The sequence below is a fragment of the Marmota flaviventris genome, chromosome 8, assembly GCF_047511675.1.
Source record: "Marmota flaviventris isolate mMarFla1 chromosome 8, mMarFla1.hap1, whole genome shotgun sequence".
NCBI lineage: Eukaryota > Metazoa > Chordata > Mammalia > Rodentia > Sciuridae > Marmota > Marmota flaviventris.
The window spans coordinates 53,094,743-53,115,586 of NC_092505.1; the positions used below are offsets into that span (position 1 = coordinate 53,094,743).

Consider the following 20,844-nt stretch of genomic DNA (forward strand, 5'->3'; position numbering starts at 1 on the left):
GGGTCTGTTGAGTTTTTTGCTGCTCTCATTTGTAGTTTTTGGGGGGGGCAGTTACTGGAGATTGAATCCAGGGACACTCAACCCCTGAGCCACATCCACAGCCCTATTTTGTATTTTATTTAGAGACAGGGTCTCATTGAGTTGCTTAGTGCCTCGCTGTTGCTGAGGCTGGCTTTGAACCCACAATCCTCCTGTCTCAGCCTCCCAAGCCTTTGGGATTACAAGTGTGTGCCATCGCGCCAAGCTCATTTGTAATTATTTGTTTCTCCAGTTTAAAAAAAAATAATTCTGTTATTTTTTGTGGTTATAATATTTTATGATTCTTGTCTGAAATTTTCTTCTTTTGGGCATCTGGTAATTTTTTTATTGTCTGCTCTTAAGGACTACAGTGCTTTAAGGCCTTTGAACTTTGGTGACCCGGATGGCCCATTTGTTGGTATGGATGGCTCCCAGTGTTGGTATCTTTACATCTTTCTTGGCTTGGTCAGAGGCCCTAGAGAACACACCTTTTGTCTCTTAAGAGAGTGGAGGCTTTAGTTCTTAGGTAGAAAAGGAACTGGGATCTTGGCATACTGCCTGTGCTTCCCTTGTTTGGGATGTGCACCTCCAATTGTCCACATAGCTCCTTGGAAAGACCTTCAGCTTATCTCTCTGGGGAAATTTTTGGCTTTGATAGGGTGTGGAGGGGCAATCACCTTTGATTGTATTGGGAAGTAAAGTCTTACTGTTTTTTAAATTTTTTTTCCCTTCAGTAATGAGGATCAAACCCAGGACCTCACACATGCTAGTCAAGTGCTTGACCACTGAGCCACATCCCCAGCTCTTTTATAGTTTGATCAAGGGTCTTGCTAAGTTGCCAAGGTCAGCCTTGAACTTGTGATTTTCCTGCCTCATCCTTTTGAGTTTCTGGAATTACAGGTGTGTACCACTGAGCTTAACTTACTATTTCTTAAATAGCTTCTAAGTATAAGTACTCCTGCATTTTCCTTCAGACACATCACCTCTTCTTTCATAGGTGCCTGGGGCTGCCAGTTCTAGGCCTTCAGAGGATTTTGAGGTCATTGAGTTCCTCTCATTTTGTAACCTGTGATTATCTCAGGTGCTCTCCGTTGTCACTGGCCTATCTGCTTTTCAGCTTCCAAAGATATATGTTTGTCTGATCTACCAGTTTCCCCAGCCTTAGGAACTATGCCATTCAAAACAAAACAACAACAACAAAAAATTTATTATTATTTTGGTAGAGTTTTAGGAAAGAGTGAAATGATCTGCATGGGTCAATCTAGTCTTTTCCTGGGATCTTGGCCTCTTTAAACTATCTTATAAAATCCATAAATTCATTTAGCAACAGTATATATTTGACATATCTGATACAGTGGAATGGATATTAGACTTCCACTCTTTCCTCCAGAGACTTGAATCCACAAGCCAAGCAGTTTTGCTTATGGTTGTATGTGGACTAAATTCTGGCTTTATCTTTTACCCTCATCTGTAAAATTTATGGATAGAGTAGAGTACCTAGGAGGGTTTTAAATCAATCAGTGCATAGGAAGCATGTAATAAAGAGTTTGTACATACTGCATTGTTATTTTTTTTGTTTGTTTTTGTACCAGGGATTGAACCCAGGGGTGCTTAACCACTGAGCCATATCCCTAGTCCTTTTTGGACTTTAAATTTTGAGACAGTCTCACTAATTTGCTTTGGGCTTCCTTAAGTTGCTGAGGCTGGCTTTGAACTTTCAATCCTTCTGCTTCTGTCTCCCGAGCCACTAGTATTACAGAGGTGCACCACCATACCATCTTCTTGAAGACCCAGTCTGTTGACTTGTGTTTCTTCAGATTTCCCCAGAATCCCTAGCTCAGAGTGAACACATATTAGGTACATGATGAGTGACTGAAGAGAGGGATGGGGTACGGGGGTTTGGCCTGGTCCCTCCCTTTAGCAGCTACCCCCACCCCACTGCCCCCAAACTAGGTGGGGCAACACTGGCTTTTTCCTGTCTGTCTTCTTATGTTGTATCACTAAATGAGATGGGGTTCCCTCTCTGGGCCCCTGAACTTCACCAGTTCCTGACCTTGGTAGGGCTTCCCCTCCATGGACAAAAAAACTAGCACTCTGAACATTTGCTCTGCTCTAACTGCAGGGATCCATCCCTTATGACAACTTCTTAATGCCTTGGACTGGGTAAACTCTTTCCCCTTTCAGGATCTGAGTTTCTTCATTGGTCAAATGGATGAGAAGGATGTGATGGGTTTTAATGTGTATATCTTAAAGTCCCTGACATTTCTCTCACTGCTATGCCCTTCTAAGCTCTGCAGCCTGCATGGGTTGCATGTTTCTAGTCCTGGGGTTTTCATGTAGACAAAGTCTGAAGGGGATGAACAGTGTTTCTTGTAGAGTAACTGTTCTGAATCTCCTCACCACTATTCCTTTCCCCACCCCACCTCCAGGGCCCAACAATAGCTCCCTTCAGCTTTGGACTCTCGCTGTGGGGGTGGGGTGGGATGGGGTGAGGCTTGAGCCAGCAGTGGGCAGGGTAACCAGCTGGATAGCCTCTGTGCAAACCCTGGAAGAGCTCCGAGAGTGGCAAACTGCTGAGAGTTGGACTGTATCCTTCTTCCCACCTACTTTCCTCTCTTCCTTGGGTTCACTGCTGGGCCTTGGTATTGTGTTGGTGCCTGAGCAAGATGATGGGCAAGAGGCAGCTCTTGGCATCTTAGTCAAAGAACTGAACATGCATGACGTGCATGGCCATGAGACCCAGAGAGCCACAGGAATTTGTCTTCTGTCACACATTACTAGTGCTTGTGTGTGAGTGTGGGAAGTGAGGGCTATCCAGGAGTACTTTAGGGTTTTCAGTATCACATCTGGATGGCAGGGTTGGCATACTACTGTTTAGCTGCTGCAGCATGAAATAGCTTCATCACATTTTCAGGACCAACTTGGGACAGATGATGAGTTCAGCACGATTTGTTGTGTTGTTCAGTAGGCCTTTACCTTCCTCTCTAAAAGTTACACCTTCTCCATTGGAGTAGGAGTAGATAAGTCATAGGAGGGGCCCTATGTCTGGTTTTCTGTACTCTGCCACACCACCCTGGCCCTCCCTGGATCCCCTTTATTCTCTCAGTAAAGCTGGGATGCCTGACAAGCCCAGACTTTCATTCTTGCATCCTGTGGCCCAACTCTTCTCTGTAGTCTGGTGAGAAGGCCCCTTAATGAAGGCTGGTGAAGGCTTGGCTGAATTGTCCATGGGTCTGAAACAGCTTGGTGGGAGCTAAGTAGCTTAGTGGGTCTGGGACAGGAGTGGCTATTATGAGATTGACAGTTCTCTTCCCATGAAGTTGCTAGCTTTTCTGGATTAGAAATAATGGGCAGGGGCAAAGCTGAAGCAGGGGGAGGGTAACCAGTGGGTATGTATCCACTGGGGAAGTCAAGTGGAAAGAGCACAAAAGAAAAGAGGCAAACTTTCTCCATTGTTTGTCACTAAGGCTGAAGTCTTTTCATCAAACTCTCAACCAGGTCCATTGCACTTTACAATGTGTAAACCACAATACAGGCGTTCAGTAGAATTGTATACTAATACAGAGAGTTACAGAGAGTGACTCTTTAAGAATTGGAGCATGGTGGATAATTTAACCTTTGAAATACTTTTGGTGTGCTTATACTACTCTGGTTTAAAATTTTTTTAAAAACATTTTTGTGGTGCTAGGAATTGAACTTAGGGTCTCCCCCATGCTAGTCAAGCACTCTACCACTGAGCTACATCGCCAGCCCTCTACTAACCCTTATTTATAAATGTTCTTTAACAAAAACAAACATGGGGATATACAAATAACGGTTTGGAGATAGGAAATGGGATTTTACACAAGAGATGGCATTTGATAGGGGTCTTGAATGGTATAGAGGAGTTCATTTTATAGATAAAAAGTGTCACAAATAATAGCTCAGAGGCATTAAAATTAAGGAATAAGGTATGGCTGGGGAAAAGCAAGCATTTGACTTGATTGAGACACAAGACATTTGAAATAAATGGTAGTGTGGAGGTGAAGAAATAGAGTAGATCCTGAAGGACCTTATGTGCCAACAGAGAGTTTGACTCAGAAGTATGGAAGGATGCAAGAGGGGTGATCTCAGGTCTTTTTATACTCTCACAGGACAAGAGGTGTCTCCAAAGGTTCCAGGGAGCTCCCAGAGAGAAGGTGGAACCTGATTCGGAACCAGTGGGGTTCTTTGCATACATGACAGAATAGAATTTCAGCACATTACCACCAGGCACAGATGGTTTATTTAGGAAGTAGGTATACATTCAAGGGAAAGTGAGGGTAATCTTGAAAGAGATGCCTTTGGAGGTAAAGCAAGGAATATTCATTTGAGGGAGAGAGTAGGCCATCTCCAGAGTGAGAAATGTGGTCTTTGGGTTCTCAGGTCTTCTTTAAAGGAAACTTGTTGAGGGGTGGGTATGGGAAGGTATGTGGGAATGGTATCATCATTCTGGTAATCTCAATACTGGTCTGGATCATTAGGATAATGTGGTCTTCATTAGTTGATTGATAGCACTGGAAAATCTCCTGAATTATAGATTTCCTCAAGATATCCTGCCTCTTTGCTTCATCTGTACCGGAGGGTTTAATTAATAGTGCTCAGGTAGACTTACAGATTTCCAAGGAATCTGGGAATAATAGGCCTAGAAGGGAGATAGGGTTAGAGAGTACAGACCTGGAAGAGTACGTGGAACTTCTAGATTAAAATTATTTTCTTGCCAGGTGTGGTGGCGTAGGTTTGTAATCCCAGTGGTGATGGAGGCTGAGGCAGGAGGATTATGAGTTCACAGCCAGCCTCGGCAACTTAGTGAGGCACTTAGCAACTTAATGAGACTCTGTCTCTAAATAAAATATTTTATTTTCTTGTCCTTCCTTTGGGTCTCCTTTCTACCTATTATTTCTTCTACCTCAAGATGGCAATGACAAAACAGGCAACCATGTGCCAAGTGCTATTGTAGTCATTCCCCCGCCCTCTCTCTTTTTTTTTTTTTTTTTTGGTACCAGGGATTGAATTCAGGAGAGCTTAGTCACCAAGCCATATCCCCAGTCCCTTTTGCATTTTATTTTAAGTCAGGGTCTCACTGAGTTGCTGAAGCTGGCTGTGAACTCATAATTCTCCTGCCTTAGCCTCCAGAGCCACTGGGATTATAAGTGGGCTCCACTAAGCCTGTCATTGACTCTTTTTTTGGGGGGGCGGGGGAGGTGCCAGGGATTGAACTTAACCACTGAGACACACCCCCAGCCCTATTTGGAATTTTATTTAGAGACAGGGTCTCACTGAATTGCTTAGTGCCTTGCTGTTGCTGAGGCTGGCTTTGAACTCAAAATCCTCCTGCCTCAGCCTCCTGAGCCACTGTGATTACACGAATGCACCACTGCACCGGGCAAGTCATTGACTCTTCAACAACTCTGTGAGGGAGATTTTGTTTATCCACACTTTACAGAAAGAAATTGAAATTTAGGGGTTAAGTGATTTGCCCAAAAGTTGTTCATCTATAAAGTGTGAAATTAAGATTTTGGCTCAGGTCTGTGTGATTTCTAATCCCAGGGGAATTGATGAGGGGGAATACTGAGGTTGAAACAACATGATTTTGTAGTGGCCTGGTGGAAGAGGAGGTAAAGGAAGGAGGAGTCCTGGCTGGATATGGGTAGTATGGCTTCTGACCTGAGTTGGCTTGTGATGCTTTCAGTCAGGATACAGGAGCAGGATTAGCAGAGCTCAAGGGGGTGATGATGAGCTCAGTTTGTGCTACAGATTGTGACACTTGTGCAGCCTCCCGATGGAACCATCCTGTAAATGTCTGGAAATGTGAGGCGAGAGCTTTAGAAGCTCAGGATTGGAGGTAGTCAGCATAGGGTGGAAATAGGATCCTTGGGAGTAGAGGAATTGCTCCCCAGAAGTAGATCATCCTTTAACAAGAGAATAAAGGGTGAGGTCAAAAGTCTTAGGAAATAGCAACAGCTAAGCAAGGTGAAGAGACTTTAAGGCCTAGCACTACCTGCAAACACATTTTAGCCTTGCCTGTCCTCAGGACGTCAGTGGCCAGGCTCCCCATGGAAAGGAGTGGACCCCATGTAATGGAGATGAAGAGGGTGTGGACAGCTATGTTGTGTGTCTGAATCACTCCCTTCTCATCCTTGGCCCCTGACCAGCCTCCTCCTGACCAGTATGATGTAAGACCAGGCTGACCTGAAGGTGCAGGGTTGCCTGGTACATTTCCCTTTGGGATGAGGTTCTGAGAGAATCCTTCCTGGCTGTGGTCCAGAAGCTTGGGCCCTGCATAGAGGTGAGTTAAGGCTAACTGAACTTGGTGGGGCTCACATGGGGAGGCAAGATAACTCTCTGGCAATGGGGTGGTGAGGGGGAACTGAAAGTCCTCCTGTCTTCTCCATGTGTTTTTATTCCTCTGGGCTTGGAGAAGAGGGAGGCAGAGGTAGGAGAGGGCCAGTTTGGAGTAAGGTTGGCATATATTCCCAAGAATATGATAGCTTGTTTTGGAAAAATCTCTTGGCCGGAAATTGCACGTCATGTCTGCTCCTCAGTATGGATATGCCACTTCATTGATGGTGTTGGAGAGCCTCTGGAGAGGGGAGTGGACAGCAGACTTAGGCTGTCCCTAGTTACTCCTGACTCCCTTTAGTTACATGGCGTGGAGTGATAAAGGGGTAAATAAAAACCAGAGGGGTGTACATGTGGGGTGTTCCCTGATTCCCAGAGGTGGTTTAACTCTTGTAGGTGTCACAAGATGGTGTTGGGAGGTAGGATTTCTATGGGGATGAGGCAGGGAGAAAATAAGAAGGGAGAATGGATTGGATCAGAACTTTTATCCAACTAGGGCAAGAAGGGGTAGGTGTGGCATTTTCAGCTTTCCTTATTTCACAGCTTGGTGGCTTTGGGTTCTGCAGCCATAGGTGTTCCCAAGACTAGTTTCTCTCCATGGCTGTGATAAGATACCAAGGAGCTTCTGTACAGAATAAAACCATGTGTTCTGGACGCCCTGCCTGGCAAGAGTACTGCCCATACCCCATCAAGCTTTAAGATGAGGAGTGAGCCTATTGTAAACTCACCCAGTGCCCTCCTGGGGTCTCTTTCCTCAACCTGGAAGCTGAGTGGAGAAGGGGATGTCTTATTTTTTTTTCCTCTGCCCCAACCCAGGGAGGAGTGAAGGTATCCTGATCTCAGCCCTAAGTACCTAGTAGGAAAGAGTCAGTGGATGCTTCAGATGCTATTAGAATGAGAGGGTGTGTGTTAGCACCTTGGGACCCTGGGGGCTAGAGGGAGAGGAGGAGCCTCTACAGTGGAACTTCCTGTGTTGGCTGGCCATGGCCTCACCCCAGGGCTGGGTGAGGCACCCCTGCGTGGGCATGTGTTGGAGCATTTCTTCCAACGCTTCTGGAGTTACTCTGAAGTCGGAGAGGAACTTCAGTATGAAGGCCTGCCCTGTACTCCCAGGTGCAGAGGAGAGGGTGAGGTCAAGGCCCGCAAAGATGAGGCACAGGCTGAGGCAGGTCAGGGTGGGTGGGCCGCTGTCTCCCTCCAGTGTGGGAGTTGTGGCTTGCATGATTGAGTGAGGAGTGGCTTGGTGGGGTACCTGATTGGAACTACACAAGTTGAGCAGTTGGGCTCCTGGCATTCTTAGAGCAGAGTAGAAGCTGAGGCAGGTGGAGGAATAGGTTTCAGGCCCCAGGATGTCTAGAAAGAAGGAACTCTGGTCTAGTTGCAATGGACACTTTTCTTCTGTGGTGTCTTAGATTTGGACCCCCCTTATCATGGGATATGGGGGTGCTTGTATTCCAGAGGACCTAATTAGTTGCTCTGAATTCCTGGAGGTGGGTCAAGGACTGAGAAGAGCTGTGGTTCTGTGATCAGTGAGGGTTGGGCCTCCGCGCTGTCTTTCTTGAGGATCATACCTGGCAAAGCTAGCTTGCTGTTTTATTGGCTGGGGCAGGGCAGAGGGGAGCAGTGCTGCACAGTCGAATGGAGGCTGTGGACAGGATTGGGGAAGGGGACAGAGGCAGACCCTGCAGGAGAGTCTCCAGCCACCCTTCTTGGACCTGAAGCTATAAGGTATGGGGCCGGGTGTGGACTGGAGCCATTTCCTAGCTGAGGCTCTTTAGCAATCCCTGCCCTCTTGGAGGATGCTCGAGGCCCATCCCCCCTGGACGCAAGCAGTGACGCTGGCGCTGCCGTTGGATGGGCGGGAGCTGCAGGCGGCTGCTGCTTCCCTCCCTGGCCTAACGCTGAAATTTGGGCTTCATGGGGGAGAGATCTGCTTACCAGCGCCTGGCTGGGAGTGAGGAGGGACAGCAGGTAATGGGAACACCTAGGTAATAGTCAGGTACCTGAGGCCCAAGCCCCATCATAAGCGGTGAGCAGAGGCCCAACCCTGCACTGTGCAGCAACCTCCTAGGAGTATAGTGTCTGTGTTTCTGGGCCTGGGACCCATCCTGGGGGCTAGGAGACTGGGTAAAGAATGATGATGTATGAATGTGCGCGTGTGTGTGCGTGCGCGTGTGCATGCATGTGTGGAGGAGGGAGCAGTGGTTGAACGGGTGATGTTAGTGGTGAATTGCTGATGCTAGCCTTTGCCATGGTGTGCATAGGTCCCCTGGGACTCAAGCTGCCTTTTGGGCTTTCTGTAATGCCCCCTAGGATCCTAGGAAGCAAGCACTGCTGGGGTTTGAGTTCAGTCTTCTATGGGAACCTTGTCTATGTATCCTGGGCATACCTATTTACAGCTTATTGAGTATATATATCAAGTTAACGACCCTGTAGCTTTGGAAAATGTGGTCACTGTTTATGGGGCTTCTTCCCTTCCATTTGAGATCAAGCATTTTTTCTCTTAGCCAGCAGGGGGCAGTAGCTGATAGGAGAAAGGGAATATGCTGGAGAGTTTTGAGGCAGAAAGTGTGGGGCTGTTGCCTATGGCTAGGAGTAAGGTGTTCAGGAATGGACCTGGCTCTTACCCCCAATATACATTGCTTCTCTTTACAGCCCTCTACAGCTGTGTTTTTGGAAAAGCTGCTAGAACTTGTTCTTACTGTACACCTAAGAAAAGTGTCAGACCAGGTGTGGTGGCCCACACCTGTAATTCCAGCTACTTTGGAAGCTGAGGCAGGAGGGTCGCAAATTAGAAGCTAGCCTCAGCAACTTAGCAAGACTGTGCCCTAAAATAAATAAGTAAATAAGGTATGTGTGTGTGTGTGTTTACTTATTTATTTAAATTTTTATTTTTATTTATATTAATTTGGTGCTGAGGATCGACCCAGGGCCTCACTTGTGCTAGGCGCACGCTGCACCACTGAGCCACAACCCCAGCCCAAATAAGTTATATTTTAAAAGGACTATGGATGCTTCCCTGGGTTTAATTAATTCCTAGTAATAAAAACAGGGAAGGGGTCAGGCATAGAATTCTGGTGGATTTTTGGTGCACATCTTTTTGGGATGACTAGAATTTTTAATCTGGCTGTTCTGATCCAATACCCCCATCTTGCAGTAGAGGGAATCCTGTTTAGGTTATCTCCTAACCACAGGTCACTGGGTCTCCTTCAAGGTGGTACGTGATAGATGGTAGTAGGCTACTCCAGTCTGAGGATGTGGTCTGCTAGCTTATGGGAAAAAGTAATTATCCAGGTAACTTCATTCTGACTTTTCTTGTCCATTAGCTCTGACCTACCTCTCTGACTAGTTATTCACTTGGACTGAGGGGAGGCTGTACCTTGCTGTCCATAGCTTTATGTGGTAAATGACAGGGAGAGGGAAAGAAGTACTGACGGTTGCCTACCCCCATCAGAATAGGAAATGACTGTTCCTGCAGAAACCCCCAGGAATGTTAAGCAGTATAAGAGGCCTTTGAAAAAGAGCCTGGGATGCTGAATCCCTAAAACTCTTAACCCCAGCTGCTTACCCTGCCAGCCAGCTGGGGTTCCCTGAACTGATGACCAGCTGAATAGGGACAAGAGATCAGTGTGCAAGAAAAAGGGGCTCCTCAGGCATGGCCAGGGGGGATGGGGAACAGGAAAGGACTTCTTGCAGCTGTCAGGTGTGTTTGGGGGCCGTAATGAGGGGTTTGTAAGAGCAGCTGGCTCCCTTTGAGAAGGGGCAGAGGGACCATTTGTCAGCTCTAGGAACATGGGGGGCCTATGGGGACTTGATATAGTGTGTCCAGTCCTCTTAAACTGTCTGTTTTCTCTGTGGGGTGCTATACAAGAGGTATCTTGTAGCCTGGGATCCTATAGCTTTGGTACATGCATCCCAGCAGAGGTCTGGGGACATATTTGTTTGAGACCTTTGCCAGCTGGGAAGGAGGCACCCTGCATTTTGCAGGCAGACAAGGCAGTCCTAGGGTAGGGGGTGGAGATCTTCACACTCCCCCCGCCCTTGCTCTTGGCTGGACTGCCCCACTCTGGCAAGCTGTGGGCCTCCTATTTCCGTCGGGCACCAGGGTAACAGGGCGACATTAGGGACTGAGCCAGGAGACGCCCAGCCAAGACTGGGACTTGGGGATGGGGGAGGGTTCCTGAAGGATCAATCTGCAGGGTCCGGCAAAGATTCTGGGGTTCATGATCCCTATTCAGGTTATATTCTATTCACCAGTCCTAGATAAGCTCTATGGGGGCCTGCAACCCCTTGTCCACACATGCTATTTGAGTCACATCACCCGCACCATGAAATCCCAGGAGTTGTCTGCAACTGTGAGGGCAGCAGTGGAAGCCAGAGACAGGGGGCCTTGTGTATGGGGTGGCAGGGGGGCCAGTGCGGGTGGCTGAGAGGAAGAGTCCCCCCTCTCATTCCTGCCGTCCTCTTGGCAGTGATTCAGAAAGGTCCTTTTTCAGCCAGTGTCAGAGCTGCTCAGCTGGGAAGGGAGGGAGGAGGGAAGGCGGGCAGACAGGCAGGCAGCAGTCGGGTGGGGGAGCCAGGGAGTAGGGCTGGAGCTGTGGCCACTGCACTGGAGAGAAGACAGAAACAGACAGGACCCAGGCTGCAGCCAGTTGTAGAAGTACAGCGGGGCTTGCAGTAAATCAGAGGGGACTACTCTGTTCTTCTGCCCCATTTCTCATACTCATCCCCCGTGTGAGATTTGGGGGACTTGGAATAGACCTCTGGTCAACTTCCCTCTGGGCAGAGCATAAAACTCAGGAGCTGAGGCCCTTGTTCGCCCATTCCCAGGCCACAGCCCCATTGACCTGATCAGAGTTGAGTTCTGTGGAGATGCCGGCAGCTCCAGCTCGTCGGTTCCCTGGCCTAGAGCTCTCCTTCCCTCTCCTGGCCAGACTGCGGCGACGGCTGTACACAGTGAGTGGGGGGCTAGGGTTGGACTGGCTGGGACAGGGGCAGCTCCTCATCAGCAGCACTTTACTGAGGGGCATAGGAAAACTGGGGATGTTGTAGAACACCTCCTGTGAGGGCTTCAGTGGGGGTTCTGGGCTAAGTGGTCTTTCCTTTCCATCTGCTACATTCATTCTGATTTGTATGTGTTAGAAAAGTAGAAGCAGGAGCCCGCTCAAGTGTGTGCTTGTATGTCAGCTGCACGTGTCAGACACACGTATGCAAAATCTACCCCATGCTGGGGGCCAGGCACACGCAGAATTGGACTGTCTGAGCTGGAGGAAGTTGTGGCAATACTCTGCTTCCACAGACAAAGAAATGGGCTGGAGGTGGAGATAGGAGAGGGGAGGTAAACTGTCCAGGGTCACCCTGGGCTTAGCAGCAAAGACAGGACTGGGACCCTGACTCCTTTCTTCTCACTGGGATCCCAGTGTTCTTCCCAGTCTTCCCACACACCCCCTACGCAGCCATCCTGTTCTTTAGGCTGGGGAGCAGGGTGGGGGGTGTCCAGCTAAGCAATTTTTTAGCTGGTGTTTCAGGAAAAGGGTACAGACCAGGCTGTGCTTTCTAAGTAGCTTCAGGATAGGCCCTCTGGGTTTTCCTCAGCCTTGATCACCCATGGCATGACTTTGAGCTGCTTTCCAGAGCCGAGAGGAGGGTAGGAATAGGAGAGCCTGGGGCCCTGGAACTTGGTTGAAGGAAAGGAGAGGAGGGGACCTATAGACTGCTTGCCCTGGTGTGGCAAACTTCTTGAGGCTTATCTGTATCACCAGTGGGACCACTTTGCTCCAGGGATAAGGCAGTGATGATGGAAATGGTGGTGGGCTCTGCTTGGCCTGGCTACAGGGAGACCTGCCCGGGCCAGTGGTTTTCACACTGTACCTTTGGGCTTTATTCTGGGAAGCATTGATGCTCATCCACTTAAATGTCAAGCCCCCATTTTTGCAAGCAGATATTTTTGCTGAGGATAACAAGTTAATACAGTTAAAAGTTTAGTAAGCATAGTTTTGAAGTGTTGTATTTAAAAAAAATCTTACTCTTCTTAAATACAATAGAAATGTAACCAGTTTACTGTATGTAGTATCAGATAATCATAATGCCAACTTTACTATTTAGGAGAAATAAAATGGAAGTAGTTGACAATATTTTATGTATTCAGTATACACCTGTATACTGAACACATAAAATATTGAACAGCATAAGAAGTTGTCAGATTCTAGGACCTCAGGAAGACAATGTCTACAAGTGCTGACAGGAAAGTTTTGAAATAAGGGTGGATTGCCTTCACTGACATTTTTCTAAATCGTAGGCTTTTACTATGTTCTGAATAAAGCAAAATCTAATCTTCTTTCAGTTTACATAGTAGTTTCATTCAAGAAAAACTCAGTGCATATTGAAACTATGAAAATACTTTCTTATACCTGTGTAAAATGGAATTAGTCTAGGTGTGGAGGATTATGAATGTTTTCTACCTGCAGGAATTAAGTTATGTGGGTTTGGGACAGTGTTTATGACGGTCCTGTGCACTGCAGGATAACTCATGTTTGTATCCTCCAGACACCCACTAAATGTCGCAGTATCCCCCACCCAACATTGTAACAACCAAAAATGTCCCCTAGAGGGATGTGCTTCCCTATGACAACCATCCAAATAAAGGGTTACAGCTTTAAGTTTGGAAACCACCCGGCTGGCCCAGCTGCCTGGCTCAGTTGCCTTGGTGGAAGAGCCAGGGTTTGAACTGAGGGCTTCTCATTCCCATTTGTCACTCTTTGTGTTGCTCTAAGCTGCCTGGGAAAGTCTGAGCTCTTGGCACTGAGTTGGCAGGACCACTGGGAACTGTGGGGGCAGGAGGCTCATGCTGGGCCTGGGTTGTGAGTGCCTGTTTCTCTTGGTGCATCTTATTGTGCTGAGAGCTGGGGATGAGGCCACCGCTAGGTTGTGAAGGGAGAATTGCTTGGCCCTCAGCCGGACAGCTGGCCTTTTCCCTCCTGCCTGTATTCCTCACTGGAAATGCAGTAATGGTCAGGGGCTGGCCTGACGGACCTGTTTTACTTGGACAGGGTTGGGCCTGCAGTCTGGTAGGTTAGCCTGTTTAGTTTTGAAGGTGCCACTGGCCTTTTTCTCTGGGTCTGAGAGTGTAGGTCAGAGGTCACTTACTGGTACTCATTGGCTGATTGTGGCCTGCAGATGTTTTGTTTTGCCAGCACAGTGTGTGTGTGTGTCTGTGTGTTTTTCAGACTTGAACTAGTTGACATCATTTAAAAGTCAGGAGAAAGATAAAAGTGTGATATGAAATCAAGAAACAGAACAGTGTGGGTAATGTGTGAATATTTATTTGTGAGAGGGGAAAACAGTTTCAAGGGGTACATAAAAGGCATTATTAGCATCTGGCCTTGAGAATAGGGAGATAGGTAGCTGTGCAGTAGGGGAGGAAATAATAAGACTCCTTTGTGCCTTTTGATTATTTTACTATGTGTACATACTACTTTTAAAAAAGAAATTGCAAAAAAAAAAAAACAAACTGCAAGATTTTACGTAAATTTAGGTGTCTGATATTAAATAAATGGAAAGCTTTGATAATACTGGGCCACAGTCTCTTGTGACAACCATTGATAGGAGCTGAGCTGGGGTTGTCTGAAAGCCCACTCAGATCCCCACCCATCCCACTTACTTTGTGGCCCTGCAGGCATCTGAGTGGTTGCCTGTGAATTGGCCTTAGAATTGGTGGAAAAGGTCTGGTGATGTTAGGCATTGGGAGGAACTTCGGTTAGATCTTTCTGTAAGATAAACCTGATCTAAGGAGCCCATGGATGGGTAACAGGACATTACCATCCCCCAAATTTTTTAATTAAAAAAAATTTCCTTTTAATTTGTGATGGGTTTCTTTTTATATCAAGGTTTTATTTTTATCTTTATTTTTTAGGTGTAGTTGGACACAATGCCTTTATTTTATTTATTTATATGCGGTGTTGAGGATCGAACCCAGGGCCTTACATGTGCTAGGTGAGCACTCTACTGCTGAGAAACACCCTCAGCCTTTAATAAAAATTTTAGGAGCAAAAGTAGGTTTTTGGGCTGGGGATGTAGCTCAAGCGGTAGTGCGCTTGCCTGGCATGCACGCGGCCCGGGTTCGATCCTCAGCACCACATACAAAGATGTTGTGTCTGCCAAAAAAAAACTAAAAAATAAATATTGAAAAATTCTCTCTCTCTCTCTCTCAAAAAAAAAAAGTAGGTTTTGTTTTCTGAAGAAATTATATATAGTTTTTAATCAGATTTTCAAAGGGCTTTTAAAGACCTCTAGAAACTTAGAAGCAGGTGAGGAAATTGAGCACAAAGAGATGATTTCTGGTCACAACAGCCATAGATCATATATGTTGTGATTAAGACTCTGACTCCTGACTGTTCCAGGGCCAGGGCTATATCTTAGCTGCTGCAGTTCTACCCTTGTTGATGGCAAGAATAGGGACATATAGGTATAGAGTTTTGGGAAGCAAGCAGGTGGTCTCAGTTCTAGGCATCTATATAGTAAGATGTCACTTTGCCACTTCCCTGCATCCCTTGGTCCTTGAGCCATTTTTCCTTTCTCCACAGAGGCTGGGGAGCAGCAGCATGCAGCCAGAGGAGGGCACAGGCTGGTTGCTGGAGTTGCTGTCTGAGGTGCAGCTACAGCAGTACTTCCTTCGTCTTCGGGATGACCTCAATGTTACCCGTTTGTCCCACTTTGAATATGTTAAGAATGAGGACCTGGAGAAGATTGGCATGGGCCGGCCTGGTAGGTGGGACATTTGCCTTCCTTGCTTTTCCCCTCTGACCATTAACTTCTTCTGTCTTTTTTGGTGGTACTAGGGATTGAACCCAGGGCCATTCTCCCACTAAGTTACCTCCCCAGCCCTTTTTCTTTTGAGACAGGGTTTTGCTAAGGTGCAGCGGCTGACCTTGAACTTGAAAAGTTGAAAAGACTCCTTTCTCATCCTCCCTAATAGTACCTTCTCTGTCCTTAGGACGGCTGAGCACATGTTAGAATCCCTTTCTCATGGTTCCATGGGGTGGCAGCTGAGACCTCTGTTTGCCTGTTCCAGAGACCCTGAGGTGGAGTGGGAGGGGCATCAATAGATGCTGCACACAGGATTCACTGGGAACAATTTGCAGTTGTAAAGGTCAATCAGTTTGAGGAGAATGTAGTCTTAACTTGAGGCTCTGCTACTCAAGAGTAAATACATACCCCTTTTTGTTTGATCAGATATTTGTAGGATGTATTCCCTTACCCTTTAATAAGCACAGATTTGGACTGTTCTGTTTACTATTCTGAACACTAGTGGGGTCAGTGCCCAGAGATCTAAAAGAGAAGATAGGATAAAAACTTCCCTCTAATTTGAACTCATTTCTGTGTTTCTCTCCTTAAAGAAATGGTTGTAGCATCTAGAACTCCTGGCATTCTTCAAAGAACATTAGAAACCTATCAGTACATTCAACTTAAAGTAGCTAGGGTAGTAATGTGCTAAAATAGATATCAATTTATTCTGCTTTTAGCTTGGATAGTTGGTTTCTGATACCAGTAACATAAGAAAATTTTATGAGAAGAAAACTAAAAATTGAGAAAATTTAATCCATTACCTTGATTTTTCTTGAGTTGAAAAGACTGCTACTATTCAATTTTTGTGGTTAAACACTTCCATCTAGTTTGAGAACCATTGCCTAGAAGTGGTATGCAGTGATCATCTGGTTAATGGAAACTCCTGGCAGGTTGAGATTGATTTAGTTAGTATCATTGTGGTGGGCAGTGTCTAGTGATGGGCCTACTCCATGAGGACCGAGGAAGCCTGTGAGGAGGACAGCGGCCTCTCCAGGGAGTGAGAGCTATCTAATAACATCTGATCTCCTTCCTTCCTTGCAGGCCAACGGCGGCTGTGGGAAGCTGTGAAGAGAAGGAAAGCCATGTGCAAACGCAAGTCCTGGATGAGCAAGGTGGGTGAGTGAAGAGTGGGGTCTGGGCAGCCTCAAGAGCCTCACTCTGCTGCCAGTCCTAGAAACCTTCCCCCATTCCCCAGGCAGGTATAATCTCGCTCTGTTTCCCTATACTTTGTACTGACCTCCCTCCTCCAGGGTCTTATCAAGCAGGGCACTTGTAGAGCTGGCCAAAACAGACATGTGAGCAGCCTGTGTGCAGCAAGGTCTTCTTAGCCCCTCTTGGTGTGTGGGAACAGGAGTGTGTTGACGGTGCATCTCTATTTGACCCTCGTTCTGGCTGAATGTTGGGGCCAGTGGCCTTTCTTGGTGTGCGGGGTGGTAGGGACTGTCTGGACATCTTGCCTTGTTTCCTCTTACCCACCCTTTATGATCTCTAGGTATCTGTGGTCATCTGGCCCTATCATAACTTCCTTGTGGCCTCCCCCACTACCTTGTCCTAATTTTGGTCTGTGGTGTAGTCAGTCCCAGGTCTGACTCAGTAGAGCTTTGCCCATTGTCTAGAAGACAATGAGAGAGGAAATGAGCCAGCTGGGACCTCCCTCCCTACTTCTGGCCTCAGGGCTGGCGTAGAATGGGGGATGGGCAAGACAGAACAGCTGGACTGGGATTGGGCAGTAGAGATTTCCTGACTGCAGTCTGGCAAAAGGACTGTCTCTTGGGATCCTGTGGCCTTTTCTGGGGACACGGTTCTGGGCCTGGCCCAGGTTTTAGGGAAGGATGAATGTCTTGGGGCTGGTAAAGGCAGGAAGGTGGAGCTTTGTATGTACTGGGATTTGGGGTCTCCCATCAGCTCACAGTAGGTCTCTGGGAGGTCTGTGACCCTCTCCAGACTTTAGTTGTGTCTTCAGCAACAGTGCTAGTCCCATTACCCAGTTCACCTTGCAGGGCTTTGGAGAGCCTAGGTTCATCCTGGAATTAACGATTGTGAAGGGCCTTATAAGATGACATTGCTTGTAAACATAAGGAAGTCCAGTTTACTGGCAGGAAGGATGGAATGAGGCCAAAAGAGACCCTCAGAATTGAGACACCTCCTAGCACATTTAGATAAGGTTCCATTAACTTTTAAGTGGGATAGAAAGAATCTTCAGCCTGAAGCCATACTCTCGTACCCCAGTGAATGTGGCTAAGTCAGACTGACATGCCACTGCTGCTGTTACACCTTTTTTCCTCCTGTCCTCTGACCTTTGGCCCCTTCCTCTCCAAACTAGACCTCAATGTCTCCTCTAGTCCTCATTCTTTTTCAGATCTTAATTCTAGGCACTCTTCCAGAAACCCAGCTGTCTTCCCAGTAAAAACACACACACACGCGCGCGCACACACACACACTCTCTCTCTCTCTCTCTCTCTCTTTCTCTTTTCAACCTCATACTAAAATTATCCTCTCCCCTGGGCAGTATGAAGGGCAGCCGACTCCCTAGGGAGGGTGGAGACAGACAGCGCCAAATGGTCAACCCAGAGTAGGGGCCAGGGCTAAAAATGGACAGAGAGGTGTTTGTGGAGGGCCCCTCAGGCTCCTGCCCCAACTTTGTGGGTTAAGGGCTGGAATCTGTGATTGGTAGGGAGTGTAGGAAGGGAGGGGTGGAGCATGAGGAAGCCAGGGAGGAGACTCAGACTTAGGAAGCAAAGTGCCTGTGGCTTTGTGCTGTCTCAGTACCCACGTATGGGTGTGAGGCCACCACAGTCACTGGCTTCATGCCAGTCAGTCTGTTTCATATATTTACCATGAAGCCACTCTGTTGTGGGTTCCCTGTAGAGGGGGTGTGATATGGGGGGAGTATGGACTTCCAGCCAGTCTGTCCTCTGGCAATATAGTTCAACTTCTCTGAGGCTGAGCTGAGGTGCAGGTAGACTTAGAAGGGTGGAACCAAGTGACTGGCTCTGGTGCCCTGGGTTCCATCTTGCTCCTGGCTGCCTTCAAACAGGTATTCAGTGGAAAGCGGCTGGAGGCTGAGTTTCCCCCTCACCACTCTCAGAGCACCTTCCGGAAACCCTCGCCCACCCCGGGGGGTCCAGTGGGCGAGGGGCCCCTACAAAGCCTCACCTGCCTCATTGGGGAGAAGGACCTGCGCCTCCTTGAGAAGCTGGGAGATGGCTCCTTTGGCGTAGTACGCAGGGGCGAGTGGGATGCCCCTGCAGGGAAGACGGTGAGCTCCATGTCCCATGGGTGGTGTCGGAGGGGTGGGGCCCCTGAGACTACTAGTAGAGGCTCTTTCCCCCTCTGCTGGGTTGTGAATGCACTTGGGGACAGGTCATATAAAGTAGCTTATCATGGAGTCTGTGCTCAGGGTTAAGTAAGTACATTGTTTCATTTTTTTTAATTATAAAAATAATTTATTTATTATAAAAGTTAGGCAACAAATTAAAAGTCTTAAAAAAATTGCCTGTAATCCCACTACTCAGAGGAAGCAGAGTTAGTGTTTCTGCCTATTATCCTCTCTCCATTAATTTATTGGATTTAGTTGACTTGTACTTCTTTTTCCAGTACTGGGTATTGAACCCAGGGGTGTTCTACCATTGAGCTACATCACCAATTCTTTATATTTTGAGATAGGTTCTTGCTAAGTTTCCCAGGCTGGCCTCAAACTTGGGATCCTCCTGCCTCAGAGTCCAGAGTCACTAGGATTGCAGGCAATCCTGGTGCCACCATGCTCTAGTTAAATACTTAACCACTGAGTCATATCCCTAGCCCTTTTTTATATTTTATTTTGAGACAGGGTCTCACTGAGTTGTTTAGGGCCTTACTAAGATGTTGAGGCAGGCAGGAGGACTGTTGAACTCACAGTCCTCCTGCCTCAGACTCCTAAGCCACTGGGATTACAGGCATGCACCACCATGCCTGGCCTCTAGTTAAATTTTAGATGCAAACTTTGGATATAGCTCTTTAGATTTTATCCTTTTTCCTTGGTGTTATATTTTAAATGTTTTTCCCCTAGGGGATAACATGTGCACTAAAGCATACAATTAAGTGAGTTTTTACTTATGAATAGAATCTTATGAGCACTGACCAATTGTGTGTGAGCAATTACCCACACCCCAGAAGGTTCTGAGGCCCCTGCCACTTAGTATCCCCATCCTCCAAAGGAGGGTAGTCCTACTTCCAGCACCGAAGATTAGTTTTTGGCATTGTATTGAAAGTAGTTTCCTTCCATACCAAAGACTTTTTAAAAAAATATTTATTTATTTTTTAGGTGTAGGTGGACACAACACAATGCCTGTATTTTTATGTGGTGCTGAGGATCGAACCCGGATTCCACCTGTGCTAGGCGAGCGCTCTACCGCTGCGCCACAATCCCAGCCCCCATACCAAAGACATTTTTAATAATCTCTTATTATAACATGTTAGTGTTGTGTCATCATATGGGTCATCTCTTACCTTAAGGTTTCTATTTAACTTAACGTTGGAATTTCCCAGAAGGGGAGTCTATCCAATGGCTCCCAAGGGTCAGCCAGTAGTCTTTCCCTCTCCAGATCACTGACAGAATGTGTAAGCCCAGCACTGGTGACATGCCCATCCACCCAGGCGGGTAGATCTGAGGCAGAGATTTTCAAGCGGAGTTAGGGGGAAGAATAGGTTATCTTAAGAGTGTTGGGGGCCAGGCAAGTCCTGACTCCCTACAAATCCTGCTTTGGCCAGGTGAGTGTGGCTGTAAAGTGCCTGAAGCCGGATGTGCTGAGCCAGCCAGAGGCCATGGACGACTTCATCCGGGAAGTCAATGCCATGCATTCACTTGACCACCGAAATCTCATTCGCCTCTATGGTGTGGTGCTTACACCACCTATGAAGATGGTGAGTGTTGTGGGCAGGAGGGGCTGAGGACAAGAAGCTGCCTGTAGGTTGTGGTCCCCCAGGTGTGCCTCTCCTACTGCCCATGCTGACAGGGCTCCCCAGATCTACCTGATGTGACAAAGGAGCTCATAGGGGCCCATCTCAATACTTGTTATATCATTTCTGGATTTTGCTATTGCTCATTGGCAAAGAGTTATACCCATGGGAGGGGCTGACCATATATTAATTTTTGGAATTTCTAGCCTGAACCTCTTTGGCCTGCTTCTTTCTCTCTGAGCCTTTTACCCCATTGCCTGGAAGGAGAGACCTGAAAAGCTGTAGGACTTGGGAGGTTCCTAAAGGAGAGGTGTTTAATCAGCTTTTTTGCTGCTGTGACCAAAAGACCTGACAAGAATGATTAGAGGAGGAAAAGATTATTTAGGTACTCAAAGTTTCAGAGGTCTCATTCTGTAGATAGCTAGCTCCATTCCTCTGGGCTTGAGGTGAGTCTGAACATCAGGGTAGAAGGGTGTGGCAGAGAGAAGTGGCTCAAGACATCACACCAGGAAGCCGAGAGAGAAAGAGAGACCTCTGCTTAACAAGGACAAAATTTGTTCCTCAAAGGCACACCTCCAATGACCCACCTTATCCAGCCACACCCTACCTGCTTCTAGTTAATCCCATTGTGGGATTAATTCACTGATTGGGTTAAGGCTCTCATAACCCATCATTTCACCTCTG

At 47.1% G+C, this 20,844-nt stretch overlaps 1 protein-coding gene across 11 annotated transcripts in view; it reads left to right on the forward strand.

Annotated features, from left to right (window-relative positions):
• Positions 1–20,844, forward strand: part of Tnk2 (tyrosine kinase non receptor 2) — a 46,847-nt gene that overhangs the window by 10,154 nt on the left and 15,849 nt on the right. For 5 of the 11 annotated variants that reach the window (XM_071615227.1, XM_071615230.1, XM_071615224.1 and 2 more), the window contains exons 1-5: positions 11,018–11,334; positions 14,961–15,141; positions 16,264–16,334; positions 18,260–18,481; positions 19,972–20,124. In XM_071615227.1, the coding sequence (XP_071471328.1) occupies positions 11,251–11,334; positions 14,961–15,141; positions 16,264–16,334; positions 18,260–18,481; positions 19,972–20,124 (711 nt within the window). In that variant the 5' untranslated portion in view covers positions 11,018–11,250. Of the gene's footprint in view, positions 1–11,015; positions 11,335–14,960; positions 15,142–16,263; positions 16,335–18,259; positions 18,482–19,971; positions 20,125–20,844 lie in introns of those variants that run through there. The other 6 variants (XM_071615223.1, XM_034636170.2, XM_071615228.1 and 3 more) reach the window with 5 other exon arrangements.